Source organism: Morone saxatilis, unplaced genomic scaffold, assembly GCF_004916995.1.
Source record: "Morone saxatilis isolate NCDOM2014 unplaced genomic scaffold, NCSU_SB_2.0 Contig11, whole genome shotgun sequence".
Classification (NCBI taxonomy): domain Eukaryota; kingdom Metazoa; phylum Chordata; class Actinopteri; family Moronidae; genus Morone; species Morone saxatilis.
The window spans coordinates 10,512,606-10,524,009 of record NW_023339663.1 but is presented as its reverse complement, the minus strand read 5'-3'; the positions used below and the strand labels follow the sequence as shown (position 1 = coordinate 10,524,009).

The 11,404-nt window shown below is 40.5% G+C and overlaps 2 protein-coding genes across 3 annotated transcripts in view; both read right to left on the bottom strand.

Moving 5' to 3' along the window:
• lamp1a (lysosomal associated membrane protein 1a) overlaps positions 1 to 793 on the bottom strand; it is a 6,653-nt gene extending 5,860 nt beyond the window's left edge. Inside the window, exon 1 of the mRNA XM_035651743.1 lies at positions 375 to 793. Within this exon, the coding sequence (XP_035507636.1) occupies positions 375 to 429 (55 nt within the window). The 5' untranslated portion in view covers positions 430 to 793. The remainder of the gene's footprint in view (positions 1 to 374) is intronic.
• Positions 794 to 1,778: 985 nt separating this feature from the next.
• On the bottom strand, positions 1,779 to 11,115 carry cul4a (cullin 4A). 2 transcript variants are annotated; one of them, XM_035682547.1, is made up of 20 exons: positions 10,408 to 11,115; positions 9,148 to 9,263; positions 8,828 to 8,931; positions 7,935 to 8,004; positions 7,759 to 7,832; positions 7,518 to 7,680; positions 7,327 to 7,416; positions 7,124 to 7,206; positions 6,377 to 6,444; positions 5,844 to 5,962; positions 5,546 to 5,738; positions 5,298 to 5,402; positions 5,070 to 5,180; positions 4,424 to 4,509; positions 4,175 to 4,282; positions 3,813 to 3,926; positions 3,620 to 3,725; positions 3,358 to 3,530; positions 3,108 to 3,260; positions 1,779 to 3,005 (listed from the first exon to the last, which is right to left on the bottom strand). In XM_035682547.1, exons 1-20 carry the CDS (start codon positions 10,547 to 10,549, stop codon positions 2,910 to 2,912), a joined length of 2,274 nt encoding a protein of 757 aa, XP_035538440.1. In that variant the 5' UTR covers positions 10,550 to 11,115; the 3' UTR covers positions 1,779 to 2,909. The 2 variants fall into 2 exon arrangements, with proteins under 2 accessions (XP_035538440.1, XP_035538441.1); XM_035682548.1 differs by having other exon boundaries at positions 10,833 to 11,113.
• Positions 11,116 to 11,404: the final 289 nt, after the last annotated feature.

Genomic DNA, 11,404 nt, shown 5'->3' with positions numbered 1-11,404 from the left:
CTAAACCTAATAATACCTGAACCTATCACCTGTAACATGTAACTTAACGCTAGATAAAATACAAGTACACACATATTACGATTATTTCCAGTGTCAATTAACCTGCTGCGTATTTTCTCTAATAATAAATTAACATAGTGGTCTATGAAAAGGTCAGACAAAGAGTCCAAGCAAAAAACAAACTATGCTTTCTTCGACCTAAACATATTAAAATGTGCTTCATATTGTGACTCAGCTAACCTCTAGCTACCAACGACACACCGCACCTGACCAACGGTCGATTTCGTGACGTCGTTCAGTCAAACGGTAGCGGCGTCATGGCGACGAGGAGCTTTAAAACCCGCAAAAAAAAAACAAAAAACACACACACTCACCTAAAACCGCAAACCAGGCGATGATGAGCGCAGCCAGAGCGGGAGAGAGTTTCATCTTTCAGGCCAGGTCCCACCGGAGCGCAGACACACTTTTTAAATGCCCCTGTATGAGGAGAGACAGACGGTGTTGTTGCGGGCGCAGGTGGGTCCGACGCGGCGCGCTGCAACACTGCACTTGACTTCACGCAGCGCTGAATAAACCCGACGCGTCGCTGTTGTTCTTCCTGTTGTTGTTTACGTTTCTCTGCCGTCCGACGATGGAGAAAAAGTGTTATTTAGTATTTCCCAAAGCACGTCCTGCTGGTTGAATTCACTGAACGCGGTTAGCTGTCGCTGGCAGCCTCACTGACGGAATAAACCATCTCTCTTTCTCTCTTTCTCTCTCTCTCTCTTTCTCTCTTTCTCTCTCTCTCTCTCGTCATGTGAACTGGTAGCATTTAGAGCGACCCAGTCACGTGAGACCGCCCCCTCCCTTTCTTTCTTAAGGCCACTGGAAATAACTCGTGTAGTGAAGGAAGAGACTGTGTAACTGCATTAGAAAACGTTTGTTCATACATATGACTTATTACAGACTTACACAGCTGTATGTAATGTAAAGTAGGTGATACTGGCGGGCTGTAAAGAGACACCCAATGAGACAAATAGTGCAGTTCTAGGAATAATATTGCATTGAAATGACTTCATTTTCGAGGAACTCACACCGGTGACATACTTCAAAGTTAATTCAATTTGAATTCCTTCAAATGCAGGAATACATCTCTTTTAGTTGCTTTGCTTTCTCTTTCCTGACACTTTTCACTCGCTCATATTAAATATACTTCTACATTAATATATTTCTAAATACAGTAAAATACCAGTGAAATAGTGACCACGAAGGGGTGAATTTAAGGATGCACACTCGAACACAACATTCCTGAAATGATTTAAATACACAGCACAGAAGATCAATTGTATGGCATATGAAATGTCTTAGAGGAAGCAAAGCATATTTGTTGTATGCAAGGTAGTACATTCACACATTAACACACACACACACACCCCGTGTCTGCTGTGCAATGTGCTTGTGTTGCGGGTAGTCAGCTGACACCTTCATCAATTCACGAGGGTGTGCAAAACCCTCAAAGGAACGCAGAGGCAGCTTTAATGCTACTGTCCAAGACTTATCAGGACCCTGCTACATTCCCCTGCATAGCTTTTTAACAAAAGACAAGCCATTTTCTTGTCTTAAAATAAAACTATACAACTAGCTCTTGTTGACGTATTTAAGATCAATTTCTTAATCATGAGAAAGCTGTACATTCCCTGCTGTGATAGTAAAAGCATGAAGAACAACCCTTTCATTTTCAGTTCCATCTTCCAGTAACTTGAGATATTAAAATCCTGAATTAATCATTTCTATCAAAGTGATGACTATTCTTTATTGAAAATAGCAGAGTGCCTTTAAATACCTCAAACTCAAGTGTAAGGAAAGAAAACAGACAATACACTTCCTTGTACCATTTGGGGCTGAGTGAGACAAAGAGGAAAGGGACAACAGTGTTGTAATATGACAGACTTATGGTCTAAGTAATGTCCATGTTTTGAACTGCACACCACACGGCTGCTTACAAGAGAGAACCCCTCTTTACAAATAAAGGCTGATTGAAGAACTACGTCGGAAGACAGAGGCAGGGTGGCAGTGTAAGAAAAAACACAACTACCACAGCTGGTTATCTACAAATCATTCACTGAATCATTAAATATCCATTTATTCAGGTTCACTTTTCTCACTCTTACATAGAATACAATCTGATCTACAAAAACGTCAGCACATGACATTGGACATTTGGACATTTTGGTCAAAACATATAAGGTATCCAAAGAAATACCCAAGTGGCTTGCCTGCATGTCATTAGCTTCTGTGTTACAAACACTGAACCCTCCCTCTGCCCCAAACACATCTGCCCCAACCCCTCTGGCTCACTTCATTCTTCTCAAGTCTCTTCTTGTCCTCACCAGCCGTTTCTCTGCCAAATCAAGCAACCAACCAATCCGGTTAACACTCAGCAGTTTGTGCAGCCATTCGAAAGGAGAACGCCTCGAACAAAAAATGAAATAAAACAAAGGAAAAAAAAGAAATCTTAAAACTCAAAGACAAACCAACTATAGTAGAAAATAAGTGATTTTTAGAACGATGTGATGGAGGAAAAAAAATCCCACTCCAGAGGAGAAAAAAAAAAACCAGAGGAAAGTGCTAGTTATTTTCAGTTGAGTTTTGCATTAGCAGATTTAAGTCACATAAACCAACCATCAACAACCTAGGCCACTCCTCCAGCCCCATCCCACTAAAGATAACGCAGAGTGGGAACAGTTCAGCCAAGTCTCTCTCGTTTCTCTGGAGCGCTGTGTGATCTGGACGCTACATCCAGGATTGTGGATGGAGGGAAAGATGGGCACCAGAGGTGAGTCGGGTGGCTGAAGGGCTGCAATGCTGTTTTTGGGGAGCCAGCTGTACGCTTGCTGTGAGAAAAGCATGGCAGCTACAGTGGTTCCCCTTCAGGCAACATAGTGGTACTGGTTAGGAGTCTCCTTGTCACGTTCCATGTAGTCTCTGTCTATGAGCGACTCGATCCGCTTCTTTAGATCGCCCGGCTGTGTAGAGGAGAGAAAGTCAGACGCTGATGAGCTTTGTGAGCGTGCGTATGTGCTGGAAGAAATCTAAATGATGAGAATGAAAAGCTTAAGATACGTCACCTTGACAGGGAACTTCAGCTGGTTGTAGAGCTCTGAGACCAACAGGTTGTGACTGAGGGTCTTCCTCATCTTCATGATACGCACCACAGCTGCATCAATCTGATACTGCCTGTCTTGGAACACACGCTCTGTGGTGCTTACCTGCTCTTCTACCTGTACGGAAAACATGTTTAAAAATGGTTAGGAACCATCGCGTTGCACAGAGGAGCACTGAGGAGGGGGAAAGAAAGAAATGTGCCAGTATTTTTACCGTTTCCTTCATTTGGATCTGGTTGATCTTGATGCGGAACAGCTTGTGTTTAAAATCATTGTTGAAATTGAAACGGTCTCCGTCCTCCACATCTTTCCCTCGAGGGTTCTTGTTGAGGACGCGTGCTTTTCCGCAGGCCAGGGACTGCAGTGTCCGCTTGAGCTCTCCCTCCTCTGCGCAGGACAAGAGAGAATGATAACGTGATACAGCATTCCATCTACCACAAGAGAATAGTTGTACTACACATTTAAAGATGTTTAACCTATGCCAGTGGCAGTGCGAATCTCCTCTATGCTGAATTCCTCCCCCTCATTAAACATCAGCAGCACCAGCGTCTGGAACAGAGAGACCTGCAGCTCCTTCTTACCCTACAGGATAAAGAAGTCATTGTGAGCGCAGATCAGACAATTTGTCTCTCTTTCTCTATGCCCTGTTGGGATGTACAATGGCCTTACCTCTTTAAACTCTGCCTTTAGTACAGCGTGGCCCAGTGTGGGCTGCCACTGCAACTTCCTCCCACTGTGCTTCCCCAGGTAGAACAGCTTAAACACCTCCTGGAGTTTTACCATCTACCAAAGCAAAAAAAAAAAACAACTGAAATTTGTACCAAGATTGTCCCGAACACAGTCGGTTAAGGATCAGTTTATGACTCTGCCAAGTTTAGAGAACAGAATAAATATTGTTTAAACAAATAGTCTCATGCTCAATTTCTACTTAATCCACAGAAATAAATGTTCAGATTTAGCATTAGTCAGCTTTATGTGCATAATCTGTTTACAGGACTTCCAAGAAAGCACCCAAACATATAAATACTTACCTCTGGGGGCAAGTGGACCTCCATGGGTATGTATGAAGGCCAGTAGCCCATAGTGAGGATGTTGACCGTAAGTTCTATGTTGCTTGGCTCACTCTGGTTCTGTATATACTGAGTAGAAATATCAATACGTTTACAATTACGTATGAAAAATGCATTAAATGACACAGTACAGTGGAATGCACAGACATGCTGTGAACATGGCATCGGTATGCTTTTATTTGTGTCTTTGTGCACAGAGACCGCAAGTACCTGTTTGAACTGGATCATTATGTCTTTGGACAGTTCCATGTCCTTGAACATCCCCTCAAGCTTGCTGGTAAAAGCTGCTCCGCATTCTGGAAGGAAGTCAAAACCACAACATATCGCGACTGACTTGTTCTCACATGTCACACCACCACATATGCACCGATGACTCATTATGTCAGATAAAGGTTTGACTTTAGTGCTTCATCTACAGCGTAATACTGGGTAGATGCAAAGACCTTCTCTATACTGTGCTGTGAAAGGGAATATCAATATTCAAATGTTAGAAGAATATTAGAAGTTTTTCACTGGTAAAATTTTGGGCAAAATCTCATCAAGAACAAAATGTGGTTATACTGTACAGGCGAGGCCAAGTCAGTACAATTGTATACCACTTAAAGGCCTATAATTTGCTGGTGAGTAATTCTTTGATATTTTCTAAAATTCTCAAAAGCATATATCGTATGTTGTGTAGTGTCATTGGGCAAGACACTAAACCCCAAATCAGTGTGAGTGTGCGAATAATAAGCAAATTGTAAGGTTTGGTTAAAAGTGCTATTTAAAAGCAGCCATTTTTCACATATATCTGCGAGCCAGACGAGGACTGATTAATGACTACATGCAAACTCATAATGTAAGACACTGGACTCACCATGTTTGAGCTTGGAGAGCATGGATTTCTCAGCATCAACAGAAGCACTCTTGCCAACCAACAGACGCTTGGCCAAGTCCTTCTTATAAAAAGCTTCAAACACATCTTTTCCTGGAGGGAGTAAGCAGACATCAGAAAGGCCTCAGCAGACTTTAACAGGCTTCATGGTGGTTAGTAAGACTATCTGAAGTCATCCAGCATTAAGCATCAATCAGAAGTGTAACTGACCGTGTATAAAACGGAAGATTATCATTATCTTGTCCAGGATTCTCTCCAGCTCCTCCTCTGTAGCCTCCTTGTTCCCTGCTCTTAACTTTGAATCAACATATTTAGCTGGATGGGAAGACAAAACCAACACAGCTGTTATCACATGCTGGAACTAATACAAAAACAATCAAATGTGCTGTGTAAAATTATACAGTACAAATAGTGTGTGTGTGTGTGCGTGTGTCATGGCATGTAATCTATGGACCCACCAATAAGTTCAGCAGGTTTGTTGGGCCTCTTGTTGATAAAGGTCTCAAAGGCCTCCTTCATGGCGTTGATGAATCCCTCGTTCCGTGTAAAGCAGCTCTGTGCGACATTGTCCATCTTGTCCTTAAAGTCGAGCAGGTCTTGAACCATGTCCTTGTCTTTCTCTGGACTACATACAATCTCTCCACCGAAGGACTACGAACAGAGAACGTTTCAACAATGTGTTCTTGCATTTCACAAGGACGTGGGCAGGTTTTCTTGACATCGACGCTTTGTATTGTATGTATTGTATGTGAATACCTTTATGTAATCCCTCCAGAACTGCAGCAGTGTGGGAAGTCCTCCTTTCACCTTGCTGAAGAGCAGGTAGAGGAGGGTCAGCTCAGTCACACGATTCCCATCCAGCAGGATGCTCAGACCTGGTGCAAAAATATGATTTTATATATCAAATATTAAACTGCATGTTTATGACTAAATTTAATTTTTACTGGATGGGTTTGGCTGTGCAAAGAGGCGAGATAAAACAGTTTGCCTTAGCTGTAGACTGTGCCCTTGTAAATTTGAATTATGACCATTTTACTGCAAGTCACAAAGCAGATAAAGTAAACAGACTGGATGAAGATTTAAAACAGCATGTGATTTACAGCTAAACCTTAAAATGTAATGCAAACTAAATGAAGAATGCTATAAACTACAAGAATTACCAGAGTGGATTCACTAATCATCTGGCACATCTTAACAAACATTTTACACAGTAAGCTTCACAAATGTAATCTGTATAGTCACACATAAGCTAATGTACAGACTCAATAAAGTCCTTACGGCAGACTTACCCTTTTGTAGTATTGCAGTCATATGTTCTCCTAAAAGTTGTTTCTCAACACAGCTAACAAGTGGTTTCCTGTGAAATAATGAGGAGAAAATAAGAGGGAAGAAATTAACCCTTTTATCTTGTAAACGTCTTTTAAGAAAATGTCTTCAATCTCACCTCCTGACCTTTCTGCACAGCAAATCTTCCACTAAAAGTCTTGTTGTTAATAATAAACTAAATCTCTGGGGTCATGCATTTAAAACTACTAGAAAACAACAATAAAAAGTGTTAAATTAAGTCTGACAGTATGACCTTGCATGGCACCTTGTATGGTGTTGATTTTTACACGTATTAGATCAACATTTTTAAATTCTAAACATTAACTGTGAAGATCTCAATTACGTGGGGGATTAAAAAACAAACAATAAAATATTAAGAGATTCTAAGAAGATGCTTAATGTGAAAATATTTCAAATAAAGAGAAAAAATACAATATACTGGATATACTTTAGTACTTACAGCGAGTTGACACAATGCGATTTGTCTACTCTTGGACAACTACACAAATGGCACAAGAGTAGACAAACATACAAATATAGTACTCTGTCCATATGTACTGTACGTAAAAAAAAAAAGGTAATTCATCCTTATTTATGTTTATTTTCTTTATGAAGGTTGGTATAGACATGAGGTGTTGTCTTTTATTAAAGATAATTCTGAAATAATATGATTTTTGTCTTTGTAATCTAAAAACATAAAAGAGCATTACTGAGTGCTCTGGTCCAGGTAGCTCATGATGCGATCATTCTCCTCCTCCAACCGACGAGCCACATGGTGCAGGTACTCCGGCACCTGGACACATACAGACACACCTATTCATATCCTTGGTATTATGTATATATCAGGTTACTGATGAACAACGGCGACCACATGACATACTAACACCATAGATCCATCAATAGTCTCACTCACATCTCTCTCCTGCATCAGCCGCTGTCCCTCTGCTGCATACAGCCGGTTGGTTTCAGTCAGAAACCTCTCCTCGAAGGAATCTTTGTAAACCTGAATGAAAGTTAGACAGTCAGGAGGTAAACACATTGACATACATTTAGTCCATATATTTAGTTATAGGAATATGATATAATACACGGGTGATCTGGTACCTGTAGGTCTGACAGCATGCCTAGTAGACTCCTGAGCAGACTGCGGTCTATCGTCTCTCCGTTACGCTCAAGCTCTATCTGCTCCAAAATGCCATCTACTGTGCGTTTCTGAACTGCACTGTCACTCACAATGTGGGTACGAAACAGTTCCAACCCAGTGTCCCTGCAACAAATACACAACATCAGTGTACTGTAAGTACACCGTAACAAACAGAATCATTTGAATAAACTGGGATTTTACCAGATGGAGGGGAGTAGGGAGTTCTGAAGCACATAGGTACGATCCAGGAAGAGAAAGATACTTCGGATCATAATCTATAAAGAGAAAAACAAAACAGTCCAAACATACATTCTTAAAAGGACACCTTCTTATTCCTAAAAGTTTTGATGTGCATATCAGTCAAACATCAAACTTACAGTTTGCCTGCAGTGGTCCTGCCAGCAGCGATTCATTCGCTTCAGGAAGGAAAGGTTGTCCAAAGACTCTGTGAGCTCAATGTTAAGGGAAAATCTTCCATTCACTCATGTCATTAAACCAACACTTTGAATGACCATACAGAACAGTGTCCTGTGGCCAGGCAGCATGTATAAACACTGGTTTCACTTGCTGGCTTAAAAAGATGTAGTGTTCAAGCTGTTCTTATTTATCCTTAACATGCAGAGGTTCCCATTAGAGAAGAAAAAAGAAAACTAAATCTATATTGAAAAACAAAGTCTAAAAACAGCTATAAATCAACCACTGGAGGAAATTAAATATGATTAAATAAATTAAAATGTCATATAATTGGATTGCCTATTTGGAGACAATCTGGCTAATCAGTGACTTCATGTTTTATTTATTAAACCACTGCTTTATCATACAATATGTCAAACATCTTTACACCATCTGCCAGTCACAGCCACTGCTCATCAAAGCCCCATTATGTAGGATTTGGAAATAACAGGTTTGCCACACATGTTATATGTTGACCTCTTGTGAGAAAAGACTGCAACAACACCTGAACTGTGCCAGCAGAGGCCAGACTTCCAAAAGTTGACTTTAAAGCTGCCAATGAACATACCAGCATAGTTGTATTTAACAGCCAAATAATGCAGTTTAGTTTACAGTAAATCACTGGTTTAGTACTAGTAAAGAAAGAGATCTTATGAGTTAAGACGCTTACTGTTAGGGACGTCTCTCTCTCATCATGAATTATGATTTAAAGTGCAAGAAAACCTAAACGTATATCCTATTTGTCCCAAGCTCGGTAAATGTTTCGACAATTCTGACCCGTAACTTGCATGATGTGGTTGTGCACAAAAAAGGATATTCTCTAAACTGCTGGATCTGAGCCTGCACATGATCTTCACAGACCTGCCGGAGCTGCTTGTACAGCGTCGGGGAGACTTTATACGAACACAGGTTCTCTACCGCCTTCAAGAAAGAGAGAGGGCCAGAGAAGAGGAGGAGAAACAAGAGCACAAGAGATCGATTTACAAATCTGCCTAAACACAAAAAGCAGAGAGAACACTTGTAACATGACGTCTTGGCTTAAAGGACCACGCAGGTGTTTTTCGTAATTACAATGAACTTTTTGGGGTTTAAAAAAAGAAATCAGACTGCAGGTGTTTAAACAGACGGACAGCACACCTGGTAGAGCTCTTCCAGATTGTACTTGATTGAGGTGCTGTTCTGGATGGCGCCGACCGCATCACGCAGCTTCAGCCACGTGTCCTCAGTATAGTTCTCTGCTAGTTTTGGCCTGTCTGTTACAAAAAAAAAGCAAACGATGTCAATTTAAATGTCATACACATTTCACATGTTTAACACAAACAAGATGCACATTTGGAAACCAGCGGCGTCTTTCAAAGACTTCTGTCTAATGTGAGAAGTTTCTGCAAGTCATTTATACAAAGTAATATAGGTTTAATGGTCATTACTGGGATAACCGTCAATGAACTAAGGAGCTCCTCCTACAACACACACTTTGGACCCACACGTAAGAAAGTAAATACACATTTTTCATGGCATAAGGTGCAGAAACAAATGTTGCTAACAGAACTTGACTTTGAATCTCAAATATTCAATTTCTGGTTTCTTTAACTAGTAAATAAGACATTTCTTTTTCTGATCTTTAAACTTTTTTAAAGCAAATGAAATGTTTTATTCTTATTTGAAGATCTGAAATCCTATATCATGATATAGGATATATGATATATAGTTGTCTAAGAGGATTGTATAATGGATATAAATGTCAACACATATCTGTTAAACTTACTATATATAAACTGTATGTTAACTTATAACTGAGGATTCTAGCTCTGACACCAATGTTTAATCTATTCATTTTTAATATACAACAATAATAAAAGTCCATCCCAAAACTGTAAGTGAGCTCATATAACATAACAGCCAAAAAATGTACAGTTATTACATTTCTGTGCAAAACCTTTATTAAATATACCTATATTATATCTGAAGTAGGTGACCCCCAATATGTGCAATCCTCTGTCGGGACATCCACAAGTTGTGAGGCCTTTCAAATCATCAATGCCCATATTTTAACACAATAAATGAACACATTTCCCCCGCTGGGGATCAATAAAGTATTTCTAATTCTGATTAAAATCAATGCATCAAACAAAATTGGTACTAAACCACTTGTGATGCAAGCGTGTGTGGTTACAAAAACAAGCCTCATGTGAAGCAACACAGGTCACCAGATTGTTTTCTACATCGGCTGCCAAAGCATGTACACAACCCAGAGACACACAACTTTGTGTTTGTGCGTTTTAAAAACAAAACAAAACAGCAGCATGATGTCAAAGTGTATCCCCCAGTCGTATTGAGGTGAATCGATGTGACTTAACGCTGTTAGATAACGCAGGCGACGACGATCAGTGACAGTACCTTTGAAATTTTTGATCACTAGTTTCTTTGAAGCGCCACTTTTGCTCGAGGCCACAGCGGAGGTCCTGGCCATCCCGTTGGTGTTGTGCTCCGATAGAGCAGAGAAGCTGGCTCTCTTGTCCTGTCGGGTGTCCTCTGCCATTATCAGATTAGCGCTTTGGCTTAACGCTGTATGGTTCAAGTGTTTTGCTAAGTTTAGTGTGGGATTGTGCAGTCGCCTGTTTTCTTCACTGATCGGCAACACAGCCTCTCGGTCGAAGCGGTTGTCTTTGGTCGACAGCGCGGGCGGTCGCGATGTGTTTTAAACGCATTTACAAACAAACAGTGACTGACGTCGGCTGTTAATCAGAAAGCATAACTACCGTCGGCGAAGTGAACAGACGGCTAGGTCAGCTAACAGTATGATATCTGAAACTGCAGCTCACTTTAGCTTTCCAGTTCTCGTCTTCTGCACAACACTTTACCGCTTCAGCTCTGCGGGCTACTCCATTCTTCACCGACCTACTCACAGGCTTCAGTGATTGTATCTGGAGACAGTGAACCGAAACGTGACCGCGACATAGTTAGCGTTGATATAACAGAGCCATATTATTATTATTATTATTATTATTGCTGGCTTTCTTTGCCCATGTAGCTAGCTAGCACAACAAAATGGCTTTTCTCAGACAGTTCAGTTGAACAGGTGCATCTTGGGTGAAAAGCGGCCGAGTTGCGTTCACAGACAGTTCGGATTTTTACTGTCAGTTACCGTTTCGTTCTTCTTGTTGTTGTTGTTGTTGTTGTTGTTGTTGTTGATTAGTGGACGGATGTTTTGTGTTTTTTTATTACTCTATTTATATTTAAAAAGGATCTGCTAATCTGTTCACTGCACTTTATATTTTTACTGTCAGTTACCGTTTCGTTCTTGTTGTTGTTGTTGTTGATTAGTGGACGGATATTTTGTTTTGTGTTTTTTATTACTCTTTATATATAAAGGATCTGTTAATCTGTTCACTGC

Bases quoted from the DNA above. Each gene is read 5' to 3' on its own strand.
- cul4a (XM_035682547.1), bottom strand. From the start codon at position 10,549: ATGGCAGAGGACACCCGACAGGACAAGAGAGCCAGCTTCTCTGCTCTA. The intron at 9,264-10,407 runs GTACTGTCACTG...TTTTTGTAACAG, and splicing joins AGTGATCAAAAATTTCAAAG to ACAGGCCAAAACTAGCAGAG. The intron at 3,006-3,107 runs GTGACGTATCTT...TCCTCTACACAG, and splicing joins AGCTGAAGTTCCCTGTCAAG to CCGGGCGATCTAAAGAAGCG.